General features: G+C 53.2%; 1 protein-coding gene across 2 annotated transcripts in view; it reads left to right on the forward strand.

The window, feature by feature from the left end:
• The first annotated feature begins 6,276 nt into the window (after positions 1–6,276).
• The window catches only part of ITGB2 (integrin subunit beta 2), a 29,790-nt gene continuing 15,996 nt past the window's right edge, over positions 6,277–20,070 (forward strand). The window contains exons 1-3 of one of the 2 annotated variants that reach the window (XM_080655449.1): positions 6,291–6,414; positions 9,283–9,428; positions 14,438–14,608. In XM_080655449.1, the coding sequence (XP_080511575.1) occupies positions 14,555–14,608 (54 nt within the window). In that variant the 5' untranslated portion in view covers positions 6,291–6,414; positions 9,283–9,428; positions 14,438–14,554. Of the gene's footprint in view, positions 6,415–9,282; positions 9,429–14,437; positions 14,609–20,070 lie in introns of both variants that reach the window. The other variant, XM_080655448.1, reaches the window with a different exon arrangement.

Raw genomic sequence — 20,070 nt, forward strand, 5'->3', positions numbered from 1 at the left:
CCCCCCCCCCCATCCTTCAGCTGCATTTGTTTCTGCTCCTTCCAAACCTCTCCTAGCTCCTTACATGTGGGGCTTGGGTCCCCTTGGTTTTGTCCTGTGTCTGATTAACTTTTTATAGTAACATCCTTTTCTGATTATAAAACTAATATGTGGCCTTCATAGACAACTTGGAAAAGATAGGACCCTATTTTATTTTTTAAATAAATTTTTTATTGATTTTAGAGAGGAAGGGAGAGGGAGAGAGAGATAGAAACACCAATGATGAGAGAGAATCATTGATTGGCTGCCTCCTGCACACCCGAGCCCACAACCCAGGCATGTGCCCTTGACCGGAATCGAACCTGGGACCCTCCAGTCCGCAGACAGGCGCTCTATCCACTGAGCCAAACGGACTAGGGCAGACCCTACTTTAAATGCTAAAGCCCCTTGGATCCCGTTGCTCAGAGATGGCAGCGGGGCGTATGGGTGGGCAGTGCCTAGGGACCAGCCCCTCCCAGCATCTGTGCTTTCTCTCCCTGGGTCAGGCAGTCTGTTTAACTTGGAATTTTCATTGTTGCTAAAGTGTGGAAAGATTAGGTCTTCCTAGTGACCACCCAGCACACCGCCCACAGTCTCAGCTCTATCTGCCCAGCCTGGCCCCCGATGCGTGGGTGACCTTCAGCGGGTCATTTCCTGCATGGATGAGGTCACACCCAGATAAGGACAAGTGCGCCTTCCCCCGCTGAGCTTCCGCTTCACCCCTGCTAAGTCAGCATCAGGGTGAAATCTCCCCTCTCCTCCCCCTCTGCCCTGCTTGATCCCTGCTGGGCTGGCCCCAGGCACTTAGTCCTGCCCCCTGCCCCGCCCTGGCCCCTGCCACATTTCCCTGTCCGCTGAGAGCCCCACATACCTCATCTCAGTGCCCTGAGAGGCAGACCCCTCACCCCCATTTTACATGTAGAAAAAGATACCTATCCGTAGCTATCCCGTGGGTGCCCAATGGGTGCCCAGAACTTCAGTCCAGGCTTCCCAGAGCCCAGCCACATGGGCCACCGCTGCTCACAGGCCCAGCTCCTTTGTGTGCCAGAAACAAGAGGGCCCACGGGCCCCATGCTGAGAGAGAAAACATGGGGGAGAGGACGATAGAAGACAGCCCCCACCCCCACCCCAGGCAGAGGTGGAGCACTCCACCTGTAGGAGGGAAGAGGCCCTGCCCGGCCCCCATGTCTGCAGGCTCTGGAGCAGCCACCCTTGAGGATTCTGTGGGAACAGGGGACTCATGAGGTGTTTCAGTCCACTCTGGGGAGGAGGAGGTGTCCTGGAAACTGGCAGAAGCGGGCAGGAGAGAAGGTTTAGAAGAGAGGGAAGAGGCCCTTGGGGTTCCCTTCAGTGTCTCGAGGTCTCTGTTCTGCTCCCTGCCTCTCACGTTCTCCTCTTATTCCTCCCCAGCCCAAGTGCCTTCTATATGCAGGCCCCATGGGGCCCGACTCGGTGTCCCTGGGCTGATGATCAGACCACCCAGAGTGTGTTCGTTAAACAGACATCAGGGCCAACCTGCCATCTGGATCCAGCGGGTTGGACATGGACCAGTGGATCGGATCTGAGTTTCTGACAAGAGCCAGGCCCGGACTTCCAGTTTCACACGCGTAGCTCCCTGTCCCCTCACACTATCCTCACTCCCCAGAGAATCACGGTCCAGGGCAGGGTTCAATGTTCTACCACCCACAGGCTGGCCCTCCACCTTATTTGTAAATAAAGTTTTATTGGAGCACAGCTATGTTCATTCATTCACAGGGGTCTGTGGCTGCTCTGGTGCCACAGCAGCAGAGCTGAGTAATTGTGGCAAGAGCCCTATGGCCAGGAAAACCAAAGTCATGGGCATTCTGCCCTTTCCGGGAAAAGTCTTCACTCTGCCCTAGTGGAGTCATCACAGCCCACGTGTGCTGAGTGTTTTCTCTGTGCCAGGTGGTGTGTGTGTGCTTATCTGCTCATAACCTTACCCACAGCGACGTGCTCATCGCTCCCATTGGCCGGTGAGGGGACTGAGTTCCAATGGGGCTGGATGTCACCATGCCCTTCACCTCTGCACAACTGACATGCCTCGTGGGTGTCAGATGTCACCCAGGGGCCAGAAGAAGGGACAGGTCCTTACAAGTTAGGGATACAGCAGGGTAAGGGAGGCCCGGGGAGACAGCATTTGGGCTGGACCCTTCAGGAGGAGAAATGGGGGCCCCAGGGAGGGCTTCAGAGCCCATTGTTGGGTGAAACAGCACAGGTGTGCTCAGGGATGAGGCAGGTGATGAGATGTGGCTCAAGCAAAGGGTTCCCAGTAGGAGGGAGGTTGAAAGTGCGCTTTCTCTGTACACCTTCGCAGGGATCCAGGTGGGGAGTAATGCAAGAAAGAATTCCTCAGGCCCTAGCCGGTTTGGCTCAGTGGATATAGAAGAATCCTGGGTTCGATTCCGGTCAAGGGCACATGCCCGGGTTGCAGGCTTGATCCCCAGTAGGGTCGTGCAGGGGGAAGCTGATCAATGAATCTCTTTCATCATTGATGTTTCTATCTCTCTCTCCCTCTCCCTTCCTCTCTAAAAAAAAAAAAAAATATATATATATATATATATATATATATATATATATATATATATATATTCTTCAGACGTTCCTCCAAAATATCAACCTGCCCCAAACCCACATTCTCCTGGGGTGGGCAGAGACAGGTCTCCCACCCCCCCTCCTTTACCTCCTTACCCCGGGGAAGCCTTGGATGCCAGGCCTTGCTCTACCTCCTTCCTACTGCACGTTCTCAATGCTCAGAGGTCAGGGTCACAAGCACTGTGTCTCCTGGAAGGAATGGGGGAAAGAATTTGATTCCTATCTATGACATGCAAAGAACCCAATGCAGGCAAACAAAATTGTTCCCCCAGGTTCAAAAGTTAAAAGGTAGAAGCAGAAAATTCAATGAGAAGAAATTTCTCTGTAAGTCCAGATATAGACCCTCCCCTAAAAAAAAACATATGTTGTGCTCAACTGGTGTGGCTCAGTGATTGATCATTGACCTATGAACCAGGTGGTCACAATTCCATTCTTGGTCAGAACACATGCCCGGTGTGGGGCATGCAGGAGGCAGCCGATCAATGATTCTATCTCATCATTGATGTTTCTATCTCTCTCTCCCTCTCCCTTCCTCTCTGAAATCAATAAAAGTATATTTTAAAAACACACATATGCTGTGATTTTATCCAAAGCTCCATGATCTCTGTGACCATGGCTCATTCTCTTTTTTATTATTTACTAGGGGCTCAGTGCACAAATTCATGCACCTTGAAAGGAACTGTGAGCTGCGAGGCTGCGGTGGGCACAGGGGCAGGTCTCGACCCATCCTCTGCGCCCCTGTGGGGACAGTCCCACCGTGACCCCCAGTCCCTTATCTGCTGGCAGCCCTGCTCCTGCCACCACTGCTCCCACATGCTGATGGCGCTGGCCCTGCTTGCACCCACTGACAGCATGGAGCTATTGGGGCCAGCACCAGCAGCGAGTGTGAGCGGGAGCTGGCGCCATCAGTGGGTGCAAGCAGGGCCATCACTGGCAGTGGGTGAGAGAGGCGGCTGCTGTCCCTGATCGTCCCTCAGGAGCAGGGGGAGGTGGAGAAGCCCTGAGGGTCCACTGGGGCCAGCAGCCGCTCGCACCCACTGATGGCACCAAGCGATCGGGGCCGGTGCCAGGTGCCGGCAGCGGGTGCGAGAGGGGCAGGTGTCAGCAGCAGGTGCAAGTGCTGGGTGGGACCTCGGTGTGCGGGAGCAAAGAATTTTCAGTAACCACCAGAGGCTCACCCCAATGACAGCAACTGGCGCCCCCCCGCCCTTGGTCTGGCGCCCCCACTCACCTGCTCCACCATGCGCGGCCAACACCCGCCATGTTCTGTGCATGCCCCCTGGTGGTCAGCGCACATCATAGTGACCAGTTGTTGGGTTGTTCAGTTGTTCTGCTGTTTGGTCTATTTGCATATTAGACTTTTATATATACTAGAGGCCCGGTGCACGAAATTTGTGCATGGGGTGGGGTGTCTCCTCAGCCCAGCCTGGACCCTCTCCAATCTGGGACCCCTTGGGGGATGTCCGACTGCCAGTTTCGGCCTGATCCCTGGGCAGTCAGACATCCCTCTCACAATCCTGGACCGCTGGCTCTTAACTGCTCACCTGCCTGCCTGCCTGATCACCCCTAACTGCCCCCCCCCCTGCCAGCATGATCACCCTAACCACCTCTGCCTGCCAGCCTGATTGCCCCCAAATGCCCCTCCCCCCCGCCAGCCTGGTTTCCCCCAACTGCCCTCCCTGACGACCTGGTCATCCCTCACTGCCCCTGCCCCTGCTGACCTGGTCGCCCCACGCAGCCTGCTGGTCAGTCGTTTGGTCGTCCCTCGCTAACCACCCTGCCGGCCTTGTCGACCCACACAGCCTGCTGTTTGGTTGTTACTGTGAAGGCGTCATGACCAATTTGCATATTACCCTTTTATTAGTATAAATAGGTGTCTTTACATTTCTTGGCATCTGCTGTGTGCCAGGCCCTTTGCAGGACCCTTTCACCACATGTTCCCACAACATGGTGGGGGGGGGGGAGTGGCTAGGGGAGCATGAGGGGTGAGGGAAACTGAAGCCCAGAGAAGGAAAGGGACCCAGTGTCCTCAGGGTGCCACCACTACTGGTGGGCCCAGCCCTTGGATCTCAAGAGCAAGCTCTGTCTCTAACTTCAGCCTCCACCTCTCTCAGCCAAGCCCCTGGGGCAAGAGGAGCTTAGAAAGCACCTGTGGAAACCGAGTCCCTTAATCCAGGGTCAGAAGGGACAAACCTGTTTGACAAAGGCAGCCAGACGTTAAGTGGGCACCCATCCCCAAGGACGTCCTTAATGGCTCTGTTCAGCATTGGTGGAAACCACAGACTGAGAGGGAAATGACAGTTTGATGAGTTCCAGGGTGGAGAGGAGTGACCTGAGCCTGGGTTAGTGCTCGTTGGCCCCTCTGACCTATGGAGCCCACAGGTCAGCCTGGCCTTCACATTGAAGGGAGGAATTCGATTCACGGGTGGGAAGGATTATGAGCTTCCTGTTCTGGTCGATGGGGATTCGCTCCTCAACACCCACCCATCCCCTTCCTCTCCGGGCAGCTGTATGATGGTTTGTTGTGGGTTTCTTTAAAGTATTTTTTTATTGATTTTTAAAGAGAGGAAGGGAGAGGGATAGAGAGATGGAAACATCAATGAGAGAGAAACATCGATCTGCTGCCCCCTACGGGGGATCGTGCCTGCAACCCGGGCATGTGCCCTGACCGGGAATCGAAGCATGACCTCCTGGTTCATGGGCCGACCCTCAACCACTGAGCCACACCGGCTGGGTAATATTTTGGTTTTTAATCTGTGCTCATTGCTTTCCTTATTCTAACCGTGTAAATGTTGTGCATCACCGAGCAAGGTGGACATACTCTAATTACATTTTCTTCCTTCTACAACTTTCTGGTTTCTTCCCAGAGTTGGTAATTGCTTAAATTTTCAGCCAGGCTCAGGGCATCCTCAGTGATACCCTAATCTCTTTGCCCTGACAGATCTGTAATACACTTTTCAGTGTGATTTCCAACATGGTCACGCCTGTCAGTAAATCTCTGCATTCTTATGAGGATTGGGGACCCTCTACTCAGGACAAAGCTTAGCCCCCCATCCCACTCCAACTTTCCTGGCTGCTCTGACACCTTCCTTTGGGTGACTTAGGGAAGCAGGAACGCCACCTCTTCAGCTTCCTCCCACGGAGGGAGGAAGCCAGAAAGAGGAAGACTAAGGAGAAGTCTGCTTAGTGGGGGTGGGGACTGGGTGGGAGGTGGGCTGAGGTGTCCAGGCCAGTGTTCAGGACAGTAGGTGGCTGGAAAATCCCGGCCTCTGGCATCTCTTCTCTCCTTTCGAAGTCACCTGGCTGCCCCCTGTGTCTACATGGCCCAGATTACACTCGGGGATTTACTGGATTACTTACTGCCTGTTTCTGTGGGTCTGTAGGGGATGGAGTGAAATAGAACTATTTGGAGCTCTTACCACAGGACACACTGTTTCCTGCTCTGCACCCCCACCCCCAGGGAGTGTGCCTGCCTTCCCCTGCTCCCCCACAGCTGCTTCTGGCAGCTCCTCCCACCCTCTGCCTCTGCAAAGTGGCAAAGGGTGCAACAATCAAATTCACATTGCAGGAGGAAGTTACTAGTGGGAAGAAACTTTTAAAAAAAAGCGACGATGGGGGAGGTTCTGAGAAAGAGGAGGGTTGGGTGGCTGGGAGAATTTGCAGGCCAGCTGGGAGGGAAGCTGGCACAGAGGCCCAAGAGTGAAGGTGTGAGAGGGAGGAGCTGAGAGCTGGGAAAGGGCTGCCAGCAGCCTCCCTTCACCTGAATGCCCTCAATCACCCCAGGTGAGATGGCTTTCTGCCTTTTGGGTGATGGCGGATGGGGGGTGGGGGACGGGGGAGGGTGGAGCTGGACGCCAGGCCCAACACCGGTTCTCCCAACTCACTCAGTCCACCAACACAGCATTATGGGCTACAGGGTCTGACTCTCTCCAACCTTCCTCCCAGCATTGGCTGGTGCCAATCCCCCACCCGGAGAATCTCTCTGAAGTGAGCCTGGGTCCCCTTGCTTCACATTCTCCATTATGGAAATACTTCTAACCTTCCATCCATCACCAAGGAGTCCCTTCCCAGGCTTTCAGGCTGTGTGTTGCGGACACATGGCTGGGTGGGCAGTAGGACCGAGGTGCCCAGGCCTGTGTTCAGCAAGGAGATGAAAACAGCCTGCCTCTCTCTGAGCTGCCCTCCTGGCTGCCCCCTGCCCCCACCACACCTGGATTACTCTCCGGGGGACCCCCTCCATTCTGCCTGGATCAGGCTGGCCGGGACACGCTTGTCTCCTGACTAGGCCGTGATGTTCTGAGGGCTTGGGCTGTGGGTGAAAGATGAAACAGAGGCCTGAGAACCTGGATGCCAGGATACAGGCTTTATTGGAGAGAAGACCCCTGCTGGGTCCCTTCCAGAGGGAAAAAAAGAGCGTGCTGGGGGTGAAAGCGCCTTTTGAGGGGAGGAAAGGAGGGGACGGGGCTTAGGGTACTCAGCACACGCTGATTGGTGGTTTCATGTAAGGTACATGATTAGGGACCTAGGGACTTAGGAATCAGGGGCTTAGGGTATTTGGCAGGTGCTGATTGGTGGTTCAATGTACAGTCCATATAAGGTGCCTGGTTAGGTGCTCAGGAATGTCCAGGCCGCAGGTGCAGTTTACGTCATTCTCCGTCCATCAGTTGGGGGAAGGGAGGATCTATCATTGGGCCCTCCGGGGATCCAGCTCAGTGTCGGCCAGGCTCAGGGCATCCTCAGTGATACCTGGAGAAATACAGTGCGTGTTCTGGAAGACCTAAGTGAAAGTGACAGCAAAGGGAATTTCCTGGCACTTGGCTGACTTGGGGAAAAAGGTTATTCCAGAGTCCTGCCCCAAATCTCACCCATTCCTGGCTTTGATATGCAAGCTTTGTCCCTGAAATCTCTCCCCAGCCTGTGGTGTCTCTTTTAGCAGGTTGCCTAATAAATAGCATTTCGTACACTTCCTTTTTCTTTTTAATTTTGATAAAATATGCATAAAATTAATTTAATCATCTTTACCATTTTTAAGCGCACAATCAGTATTAAGTATATTCACACTTTGTGCAAGCAATCTCTAGAACTTTTTCATCTTGCAAAACTAAACAACTTTATACTTCTTTTTAAAGTTATTTTCCAGCCCAGCTGGTGTGGCTCAGTGGTTGAGCAATGACCTATAAACCAGGAGATCATGGTTTTATTCCTGGTCAGGGCATATGCCGGGTAGCGGGCTCCATCCCCCGTAGGGGGCGTGCAGGAAGCAACCAATCAATGACTCTCTCTCATCATTGATGTTTCTTTCTATCTCTCTCTCCCTCTCCCTTCCTCTCCAAAATCAATAAAATACATAAAGTTCTTTTTTAAATTTACTACAGAAAATTTCACACATATAGAAAAGTGGACAGAATAGTTTATATATGCCCTGAATGCCCCCAACATCTGCTTTAATAAAGATCAACTCATGGCCTATCTTGTTTCATTTATACCCCTCCCCACTGTCCCCCATTCCTCCCAATTCGATTATTTGGAAGCAAATTAAAAAACGTCATATCATATCATCTGGGATATTTCAACATGTAACTCTAAACTTTAGAGTCTAAAGCAGCCGTGGGCAAACTACGGCCCGCGGGCCGGATCCGGCTGTTCTATCCGGTTCTCTTGCTCTCCCCTCCGCTCCTTTACTTTGAATTTATATTAGTTCACACAAACACTCCATCCATGCTTTTGTTCCGGCCCTCCGGTCCAGTTTAAGAACCCATTGTGGCCCTCGAGTCAAAAAGTTTGCCCACCCCTGGAAAGGATGGGGACGCTTTTATATAATCACAAAACCTTTGTTACACCTGAAAATCTACGGGACCTTCACCATGTCTTTCTCTCGTTCCCTCTCCCTCTCCCCGCTACCAGCCCCCTCACGCTGTACAATTTCCTTGCTATCTTTGATGTTCTGTGACAGCCTCGGGATAAACCTAGTGACAAGACCTTCTTCCTCCCTCCCTGGGGCCTGCAGAGACTCTTAATATGGCGTCCTCTCCTAGCTCTGGCTCTCTTTTTGTTGTTGTCTGAGCATCTCCTCCTCTCTGTTCCCTCTTCTTTCCCCTGCACTCCGGTGGCCACATGGACTTTGGGCATCCACAGACAGAGGGATGTGCCTCCCTCTTCCCATCTCCTGTGCCCCTGAGCTGGTCTCTCATCCTGCTCTCTGATTCGCTCTCCAGCCTTTGCCCTTCTGTTCTTTGGTTCGTGTAAACCTTTTTTATTTCCATGAGCAAGTGTTTTTCCCCAACACCCCTGTTTGCTTCTTCTCTGATGGATGTACTCTCCTCTCTGGGTGCTCAGTCTGCAGGCCCCCCTCTCCTAGGCACTTCCTCTGTGGTTCTCTGTTCCCTGGAGGGCACAGCCACCTCCTCTGCATGTGGCCAAGTCCCTCCGTGCCACCAGGGGCCCTCTCCCCAGTAACTGTGCCTCCTTTCCTCCTCTCTGCTTCTCACCATGACTTGCACAATGAATGGCACGTCCCATCATCTGGCTTGTAAGGGCTGTCCTCTGACATCCCCCCTTGGGAGCCCGTGTAGAGCGGAGGGGCTGGGTTTCAGGGGCCACATGTGGTGCAATCACCCACATGTAACTACTTCCTCCCTATTGCTGCTTTAGAAGAGGAAGCCTTGTGCCTTCAACATCCAAGTCTTGGCTGGCCAGTGTCCTCCCAGACGTGCCACAAAACCAGCCTGGTAAAGAGCGGGCAGAAGCCCCTGCCAGCCCACCGGACGCCCTGCCACATCTCCAGGACATCAAGCAGGGTGAGTGAACAGGGCTTCTGTGTCCAGGCTGGTCTTTCTAATGCTGGTCTTTCTGTGGTTCTTCCCTGGAGAGTGGCCATAGTCTTTCCCGAGGGAAGCAGCTCCAGGTGGACCAGCCCTGGAGGGGCCCTGGCAGCCTTGCTCCCTGTTGCCTGCCCTGGGATCATCCACCCCAGGCCTCCTGTCACTGAGATCCAGTGAGGGGGAGCTGTGCCCACCGCAGGCAGAGCTATGCGGACGATGGGAACGTCTGTGACTGAAGAGGATGGGACCCAGCATGCGAGAGGACCGGCACAGACCCCAGTCCTTGGCATCTGGGTCTAGGGTCTTCCAACAGCCACAGATACTTGCTGAGCCCCAAAGTTAGGGCTGGGAGGCTGGCAGAGCCAGAAGGAGGTGGGGGACAGGGAAGACCCCCTCCCCCCGCCTGGTGGGTGCAGCCCTAGGCAAGGCTGGGCTGTGTGAAAGGGGAGTGGGGCCTCACCAGCTGTGCCTTCCTCTTCCTGCCTGAGTCAGTCCCCCTCCTCTCCTCCCGCCTCCACGCTGCCTGGGCTGGGCTGTGCCCAGCAGAGTCTGTGTATGTGTCTGAGTGTGAGTGTGTATGTTTGGTGTGTGTGTACACGAGGGGGAATGTGAATTTGTGGTGTGTGTATGAGTGAGTATAGGTACATGTGAAGGAGTGTGTTATTGTGAGTGGTGTGAGTGTGTGTGTCTAACTGTGGATGTATAAGGGCATGGGGGTATGCGGGAGCATGTATTATGAGTGTATATGAGTGTGTAAATATGTGTGAGGTGTGTTTGTGTACGTGGCGCATTTTCTTGGTGATGGGTCTGTCACTTCTCTTGGATTCTCGAAGTTTCACAAGCTCGGTCCTGAGGATGTGAAAGTGCTGGGTGACAGTGAGTTTTAGGGAGACAGGCATTAGGTGTGTGATGCCTAAACCAGTCTCCTGGAGGCCTTTCCCAAGGTCTCCTAGCAGTGGGGGTATCAGAGCCTGGGGTCCACTGAGACCCTCCACACAATGCTAGCCTCCTCAGTCCCCCCTCCCCATCCCCCTGGCATCCAATCCCTATTCTCTTTCTCTGACCGTGAACAAGTGTGTGTGTGTGGGGGGGGGCGCACACACGCACAGATGCTGAGATCCCTACTGCTGTCCCCAGCTCACCTCCCTGCACCTGAGCTCTCCTCCTTTGAGGGTCCCTGGGACCACAGGGTGGAAGAGGAGCGGCCGCCATGACGGGGAGGGGAGAGCAAGCTCTCCTCTGGCCCAGGGTCTTTGCATGCAATGAGGAAGCCAGATCCTGAGGAGCTTCAGGAAGGGATGAGTGCCCCAGCCGCTCTGTAATACAGGGGCCCCCACCCCACCCAGTGTCTGCCCTTCAGGATCCAGGACAGTGTCCCCAGAGCTGAGGGAGTCCCTCTACCGCAGGGTCCTAGCATGACGATGGCCGAGCCACACCGCTGTACCGCATCCTGAGCAGAGCCACAGGCCTTCCTCTGTGGGTGGCTGATCCCAGGTGACGTGGGACGAGTGACCAAGGGCTGGGCCGGCCAGGCCATGTGGGGTTTCTGTGAGGTTAAGTTCCAGGTCTGGGACATGTCAGTGGGGTGTCACTGCAGCTCAGGCAGGTGCAGTGAGCGAGTTGAAGAGCAATTGGCCAAGGTGCCTGTGCACAAGCGTGGGCAGAGGGCACTCAGGGCTGCCTCAGTGCTTTGCCTGAAGGAGAAAATCGAGGCACTTCCCAAGGGGCCAGCTGGGCAGCCAAACACCTCTCCACTGGCCTGGGTCTCTCAGCTGAATCTGGGTGGCTTCCCTGCCCTGTAACTGTCAGCTTGCCCCATGCACTGTAGGCCTGGGACAAGGGGCAGTTACAACCTGGGGATTTTGTGGGGGAAGAAGAGGCAGCCCAGTGTCTTGCCGAAGTTCTGCAGAAGAGGCAGCCGCTGTCCAGGGGATGGGAAGAGCCCGTTTGCACCCGGGGAGAGTGTGACATGAGCAGGCCGCTTGGCCTCCCATCTGTGAAATGGGAGGGCTGGGCTGGGCCAGCCTGTAGTTTAAACTCCAACTGACTCTATGATCAAATGTCGCTTCTGAGCACATGTGGGGGACATGTGGACAAGAGGTTCCTGTGTCCTGAGGGGTCTGGCAGGTTCAGCTTAGGCCCAGGCCGAGCTCCACAGCGGATAGGGTTGCGAACAGGTACTTGCCCATGGATGGGGCAGCACCAAGCCCGTGGTGATGTCATGTGACTCGGGCCCCGCCAGCTCTGTGGAACACGTCTGAAGGGCTCACCTTTCTGCTCACCTCTGTCACTTTGTGAGTGTCCCACAGTCCCACCTGAGGCAGTGTCATGGGCAGCTGGCTCCATTTTGCAGATAAGGACACTGCCTACAAGGCGCTGATAACACTTGTGTTCACCCAGAGGATGGGGAGCCTGGCCATGCTGAGAACCCTCACTTCAGAGGCCTTTCTGCCCATCGCTGGGCAATCTTTTGGTGATGTCTGGGTGGCGTCCACCAGGCAGACCCGGTCAGGGGCTCACTGTCTGTTTTCCTTTGCACAAACTGTACCTAAAACGAAAATGTTGAATTTGTCGTCATCTCACCCCAGACCCTGCCTGTGACCGTGGGGCTGGGACCCTGTTCAAGAGCATCTGCCTAAACACTCTCAACCAGGGAGGGGTCCTCAAACTTTTTATTTTTTTAAATACATTTTATTGATTTTTCAGAGAGGAAGGGAGAGGGATAGAGAGTTAGAAACATCGATGAGAGAGAAACATCGATCAGCTGCCTCCTGCACACCCCCTACTGGGGACGTGCCCGCAACCAAGGTATATGCCCTTGACCAGAATAGAACCTGGGACCTTTCAGTCCACAGGCTGACTCTCTATCCACTGAGCCAAACCGGTTTCGGCTCCTCAAACTTTTTAAACGGTGGGCCAGTTCACTGTCCCTCAGACGGTTGGAGGGCCGGACTATAGTTAAAAAAAAACCAACAAACTATGAACAAATTCCTATGCGCACTGCGGGCCCGGGACGAGTCGGCTGCTAAGCAGGACAGGCAGCAGCACCCGGCGGGCCGTATAAACGTCCTCGGCGGGCCGCATGTGGCCCGCGGGCTGTAGTTTGAGGACCCCTGCTCAACACACCAAAGGGAACCAAGCATCTGGGCGGGGACGGGCCCCTAAGTCTCAGCGGGCCCTGTGATCTGGAGACCCCACTCGCTTGTACAACACAGGCCGCCTGTCACCTGCACTGGCTGCGAGGCCTGGGCCTCCTCCCTCCACGTGGGCTTCCCACAAAGCTGGGCTTGCAGGATTCTGCATTCAGCTATGGCAGCTGGACCAGAAGGTGAGAGGGGTGCTGTTCTGTGCTTGGAGAAGCAGGAAAGAGCCCCCCAGCACCTTTTCTCAGGACAGGGAGGGCTGTGGGTGGAGCAGGAGTCCTTGACAGGGTTGGTGGTTTCCATTCGCTTCTATTATTGGCTGGTGGACGCCTTGGTGACATGGTGCAGGGAGGAGAGGCCTGGCAGACACCGCCAGGTCCTGGAGCTGCCCAGTCTGTGACCTGGGCAGGCCCTTCCTGTTTTGGCCCAGGGCTCCCTCCTCTGAAAGCTGAAGGTGTCTAGGCCACTCACCCTCCCAGCAGCCAGGTAGCAAGGCCCAGGGGAGTTAGGGAGTAGGCAGACCCCAGCTCCCCAGGTCTGAGAAGGGTGTCACGTGGGGTCCCCTCAGCTTTGGGGGAGCTGTGATGCCACAGCCCACAGCTCTGATGAGGGGGGAAGAGAAAGGGGCTCAGAAGTGCCCTCATAGCCTCCGGAACCTGCGGAACAGGAAACCACGGTGCAGCTGGCTTACCTCAGCTCCGCGGCTGTTAAAAACGCCTCTAGCAGGTTTTTCTAAAACTGGACATATATCTTGGGATCTGTAGCAGTCAGGGTTCTGTAGAGAAACAGCATCAATAGGACGAACGTGTGTGTGTGTGTGTGTGTGTGTGCAGAGAGAGATTTATTTTCAGGAATGGGCTCAATGCAGTTGAGAGACCTCGCAAGTCAAAACTCTACAGGGCAGGCCAGAAACCTAAGAAACAGGTGAAGTTGCAACTCAAGTTGGAAAGCCTTCTGCAGGCAAAATTCCCTCTTCCTCCAGAGACCTCGAGGTCTTCGGTTCTCTTTAACAAGGGAGGAAACTGAGGCTGAGAGGGCTGAGAGGGCCCGTCCACAGTCTCTCAGCTGCTGAGTGTACGTTTGAGAGTGTCAACCCTGGGGTCAGGCTGACGTGGCTTTGTAGCTTGGGGAAGGGACTGGCCCTCTTGAATCCCCTGTGTGGAATGGGGAGCAGGCACAGTTTACACCCTGGTAGATGCAGCCCGGGGTGCAATGCTCCCGGGTGATCTCCTCTCCAGAAGCTTCCAGTGCAGTGGAGTCAGACTACGTTGGCCGAATGTAGCCAGCAGGGTGGTGCTGTGGGCAATGCCCCGTCTTGTTTCTGTAAGATCCACAGTCCTGAGTGGCTATCTGGGCAAGAACCACTGCCCACTGGCAGAAGCTTCCCTACAGACTGGCCGTGTCTGCTGTGATCCCCATCCCTGCATGCCAGGCCTCCCACAGCCACTGCCCTTCACCCAGGAGATGTCACAGAGCGAGTCACAGCCTCTTTCCCTTTGGCAGGAGATGTGGGATTGGGGTGTGATTCGGGCCTTTGGGATGCTCAGATCCAGCCAGTCTGAGATGCAGTGGCCTCTGTGCCCATGTAGTCTGACTCCACTGCACTGGAAGCTTCCAGAGAGAGTGTCATCTGGGAGCATTGCACCCTGGGCTGCAGCTAGAAGTAGTCTTGTTATCGGTGGAAGTGGAGTTCTTGGGGTGCTGCGAGGAAAAGAATTTCCTGAGGCCCCCACGAGAGGATGGGGTTTTGCGGAAAGCTTTATTGATGACGGAAAATTAAGGGGGTTCCCCTCCAAGGTCCCATCTCTGTTTGTCTCGCTATGGAAATTTTCTCTTCAGCAGGGCCAGAATTAAGGCCACGGCCCAGAGTTCCTGTTCCATATGAAAACACAGTTCAATCCAGCATCTGGCTAGCTCAGCTTGTGTTCCCAGCTGCAATCCATTGCATGTGGGGCCCCCATGGCCAGGGGCCTTGGAGTTACTTACGGCCACGTGGCTATGAAAAAGAAACAGGTGAGCACACTGGTGAGTGTGGATCAGGGAGCAAGAGAGAGAGCACTCTTTGGGGATTTTAACTCCAAGATTTCATGCACTTCTGATGGGGCCCATCCCCTAGCCACTCCATTGTTCCCCAGGCTAGACTGGCAGGCAAGTACGCCCCCTGCTCCACCTTGACTTCTACTGTGCATGTACCCATCGCCCCTTTCCCCCTAAAATCCAGTGCCGGATGGGGGAAGGCAGGGGCGTTAGCCTCTTGGAGGAACAGTGCTGTGTGAGGCTGTCACTTCCTGGTGACGCTGCCCAGGTGACCATGCCCTCAGTGTCTCACTTCCCTTTACGTTCTTTCCTTCATTGAAACTAACTAGCTAATTACGAGGATAACAGTCTGAAGGGTTTTCTGGTGGCTGAGGAGCTAAGGCAGGGTCTAAGGCCAGCCTCAGTGACATCAAGACCTCACCAAGCCAAGGCTCCTGCCGTGGGGACAGCAGGCTACTCTGGTGCCTCTGCGAGCATTGGGCCACCTGGGAGAACCCCATTGGACCACCTGGAAGAACCCCAAGCAGGGGCCCCAGGGGCCCGGATTCTGTCCCAGTGCCTCTGGGGCTGGGGGCACTTGCAGAGTCAGCCCATGGGAGCAGCATTTCAGACAGTATGGATGCGGCTGTGCTTCAGCTTTAGGAGTGCAGAGGTTTTCGAGTGTGATGGAAATTCAGTGGGCATGTGGGGATGGGATGTTTTTGAGGTCTCAGCAGAGATCAGAATTCCAGAATCTGGGAGGCAGTGTTGGAAAAGAGACCAGCAAGCATTTGTTCAGAGAATGAATGAGCGAGTGAATGAATGAACCATGTACGAGCCTGTGTCCCAGCAGGGAGGGCCTGACGTCAGCATCTCAGTTCTTCCCACCACCAGGGAGTAACCGTCCTCAGAAGTGTTGGCAGTAGGAACAGAAACTTCAGGACAATTCCTCCGCCACCATAGTTTGGATTTTCTTAGATGAATGAATATTTTTTAAACCATTATAAATGTTGACTGTAGAAAGTTTGGAAAATGCGAGCAGGCATAATGAAGAAAATGGAAAATACTTATAATTGCACCCCCCAGAGACAGAAACCTGGACAGTTCCTGCGAATTTACTTTTGCTGGTTTCCCACAGACAGTTCTTACCGTGAAAACCAAGTCATTCACACATTCTAATTGCTGCACAGGTTCCGCTGGGTGAGTGTCAGAAATGTTAAACACATTTGCCATTTGATAGCGAGATAAGAAATCTCATTACCTGACCAGTAAGCAGCATGACTTTCAACCAGTTACTGACCAGGTGCATTTCCTTGAGGGACTATGGGGTATTGGCCCTTTTGTCATTAATTTCTAAGACCTCCTTGGAGAGGAAGATTACCACTCATTTTGTTGTTGTTAATTCTTACCCGAGGATATTATTTCCATTGCTTTTTAGAGAGAGTGGAAATATCAATGTGAGAGAGACACATTGACCAGTTGCCACTCACCTGTACCCCGACTGGGCAGGGATGAACCTGCAACCCAGGTACATGCCCTTGACCGGGAATCAAACACGAGACCCTTAGGTGCACAGGTTGACACCCTAACCACTGAGCAACACCAGGCAGGACACCATTTACTTTTTTTTAATCCTCATCCGAGGATATGTGTTTGATTTATTTATTTATTTATTTGTTTGTTTGTTTGTTTGTTTATTTTAGAGAGAGAGAGAGAGAAATGAGAAAGAAACATTGATCGGTTACCTTCCTCACATATCCTGATCAGGGGTCGAACCCACAACCTAGGTATGTGCCTTGACCAGGAATGAAACCCACAACCTTTTGGTGTACAGGATGACTCTCCAACCGATGGAGCCACCAGGTCAGGGCACCATTCACCTTTTGCATTAGATAGTAATTAAGTATTTTTTAAAATATATTTTATTGATTTTTTTTTTTTTAAGTGGCAGATCCAGGCCTGGAAGTTGGAGGTGCTCACTCTTTTTTTTTTTTTTAATATATTTTATTGATTTTTCACAGAGAGGAAGGGAGAGGGATAGAGAGTTAGAAACATCGATGAGATAAATATCAATCAGCTGCCTCCTGCACACCCACTACTGGAGATGTGCCCACAATCAAGGTACGTGCCCTTGACTGGAATCGAACCTGGGACCCTTCGGTCCGCAGGCCAACGCTCTATCCACTGAGCCAAACCAGTTAGGGCTATTTTATTGATTTTTTACAGAGAGGAAGGGAGAGGAATAGAGAGTTAGAAACATCGATTAGAGAGAAACATCGATCAGCTGCCTCCTGCATACCCCCCACTGGGGATGTGCCTGCAACCAAGGTACATACCCTTGACCGGAATCGAACCTGGGACCCTTCAGTCCGCAGGCCAATGTTCAATCCACTGAGCCAAACCGGCTAGGGCATAATTAAATATTGTCATCCATTCAAATTTTTAATGTACCAATTTGTTGTTTTAGAGTTATCTATCTTCTTGACCTTTTTTCCCTTAAGTTTTAAGCTGAGGCTTCCTTACTGTAAGATACACATTCATTCATTTATTTCTTCTATCACTTTATTTCCTGAAATGGAATTAACATGCCTGTGTTGAGAGGGGCTCTGAGCAGGCGTGTTCTTGACAGTCGCCTGGCTCTGGGTGTGTGGTGCTCGGTGAGCAGCCTGCCTAGGGGCTGGTGTGTTCATGCTCAGCGCCTGCGAAGGCTCCCTCTTAAGCCTGCAGGGCCACACACCTTAACCAGGATCACCCAGACTCCATTCCCAAAGCTTCTTAGTGCGTTTATTACCCAGTAAACAACACTCTCCATTGGCCTGCCTCTCCCTTTCAAAGTTCCTCGGCTGTTGCCCTTCCAGGTGACCCATTTTATTGCTTTTCCCCAGGAAATGGGTTTCAATGTGACTATCAGTTTTTGCCTTTGTGTTTGATTTCTGATTCACCCATTTCCATCCTTATCTGTGTGTTTCCTGCCTCCATTCCATAGCTCTGTTGCTCTTTCTCTCACTTCTGGATCCTCTGGCCCTGGAAGTGAACTTTCCTTCCTTCATGTTCACAATTAGGGAATCGAGGACATCAGCTTCACGTCCCCAAGGGGCACAGAGGGCATCACCGCCCTGCACAGAGGATGTGTGCGTCACCTCCTTGTCTACAGTATCTGTAAATATGTTTGATTTCCTCCTTAAAACAGCCATTTTCAGTCAGTGTACTGCAGCACACTTGCAAGAAAAACCTTGCAATACCTGACTATTTAGTCAGGGGCTATGACCTCATTCCCTTAGATTGTCAAATTCAAATGACAACAGCCAACACAACAATAACCACCTGGTGTGAATGAGTCAAATTTATACCTTTTTTTTTTTTCTGTCAGATCAGCAAAAAAGTATATATATATATTGGTGAGCCACAGAATGTTAGTAATTAGTTTATGTGCGCCATGAGATAAAAAAAATAAAAGGTGAGAAATTGCTGACTTAAGAAATAGTCAGCAGCATTTTAAAATTTCTAATTAATGTGTGTTAGGGAGGGGGGTCTTGTTTATTCCATTAGGTTAGAAACTGTGTTCCTTCAAATTCCTGCTCTCGTACATCACCAATGGTGAAATTAATAGCTGTGACAATGTCCTTGCGACTTGGACGATGTCTCCGTGGGGCTGGAGTTTGGGAGGACTGCAGGCTGCATCTGCCTCCATCCTGTGCCCTTTTTGTCCCTGGATCAGTCTGGACCTCTGCGATCCAGGGTTGTGTGTCCCTGCCCCCGCTGGAGGAGAGCCCTGTCCACTCTCTCTTATGTTTATACTAGAGGCCTGGTGCACAAAATCTGTGCACTGAGGGTGGGAGGTCCCTCAGCCTGGCCTGCGCCTTCTCACAGTCTAGGAGCCCTCGGGGGATGTCTGACTGTCGGCTTAGGCCCACTCTCCACGGTAGGACATCCTTAGCACTGCTATGGAGGCAGGAGAGGCTCCCACCACCGCCACTGCGCTCGCCAGCTGTGATCCCGTATCAGGGTTTCTGGCTGAGTGGCACTCCCCCTGGTGGTCAGTGCACATCATAGCAACCGGTCATTCCACTGTTCAGTTGATTTGCATATTAGCCTTTTATTATATAGGATAAAGCAGATAAAACAGATCCCATGCTGACACTCTGTCTTTGATTTTAAAAGGCGGAGGCCTCTTTAAAATCCATTGTGACATTTGCTTTTCTTCTCCATAAAACAGCCCTGACTCATGCACCTGGGCAAAGAGGGACCCCTGCCTTCTCTTCCTTCTCACTCTCCACCCCAGAGCATCATCTCTGCTCATGGCTCCCTGTCACTTGGTTTGTGGTCTCTTGTCAGCCAGCACTCAGGAGGGCTTATTCTCTGACCCCAACAGTCAAGGGCAAGCTCCCATGGCAAGTGCTGACGGTCAGTGTGGCTGTGGCAGCTCGAGTGGCCTCATCTGAGGGTTCATACTTTGGCAAAGCCTTCGTCTTTAATGGGAAGCCTGAACCAACACTAGCTTCTTATCCTGACTCAAATGCAGTGCTTCCCCCTGCTACTTGCCCAAAGTTGTATTTCTCTTCTAATGTTCCCTTTTTCGCCTGTCATTTACCAAATATGGATATTTTTTCATGTGAGTGTGTGTGATTTGGAAGGAGTGTGTGTTCCTTCTGATGCTCCTTCTGCATCTCAGAACCTGACTGGTGCTTGTTTGTGGTGAGGGGGAGGGCTTGTCGTGAGGGGGAGGGCTCTGGGCCCGGGCTCTGGGGAAGCTGGCTGGTACAGAGGACTTGGGGACACCACCTCCTACAGTTTCCCTTGATTGTGCTATTTCTCCCCTGGTGGACAGGGTCTAAGTCCTCACGGGCCAGTGGGGCCTGGAGTTTCTCAAAACGCCTAACTTAGGGTTTTGCACCTTGAGTCTTGGTGAGGGGTGCTTCCTGGATCCAGGGAGATTGCGGCCTGGCTGGTGGGAGGGCACTCAGGCCTCTGGCAGAGAAGGGTGGCAAGAAGCCGCCCGTCAGAGGACCACCTCTGGCATGAGCTGTGCAGGCCTAGGCTCAGGTGGCCTGGCTGGAACCTGCACCCTCTCTCCTGGGCTCAGCCTGGGCCTCCCACTCACCTGTTCATTTTCCCACCAGCTGTCCTTGCGAGTCCAGGGCCCTTGGGTGCCAGGTGCTGAGGCCGCTCTACACATGATCACTAACCAAGCCTGTCCTCTCCCGTCACACAGAGGAAACTGAGGCAGAGTGAGCGCTGAGGCAGGCCTGCCACCCAGGCTCAGGCACTGCACCGTGCTGAGGCAGCCTCAGAACAATGCCCGGAGGAGGGCTTGGTCTCTTTGTGTCCACAACCCGGATTTAGGCAAGGCCTTGGCCTCTGACGTCTGGTTCTGGCTGCCATGCACAGCTCGTGTGGGCCTGTGCCCCGAGGTCCCGTGAGGAGAGTCCTGCCTGGCCCAGCTTGCCCACCGCTGAGAG

Source organism: Plecotus auritus (genome assembly GCF_963455305.1).
Source record: "Plecotus auritus genome assembly, chromosome: 2".
NCBI classification, from domain to species: Eukaryota; Metazoa; Chordata; class Mammalia; order Chiroptera; family Vespertilionidae; genus Plecotus; species Plecotus auritus.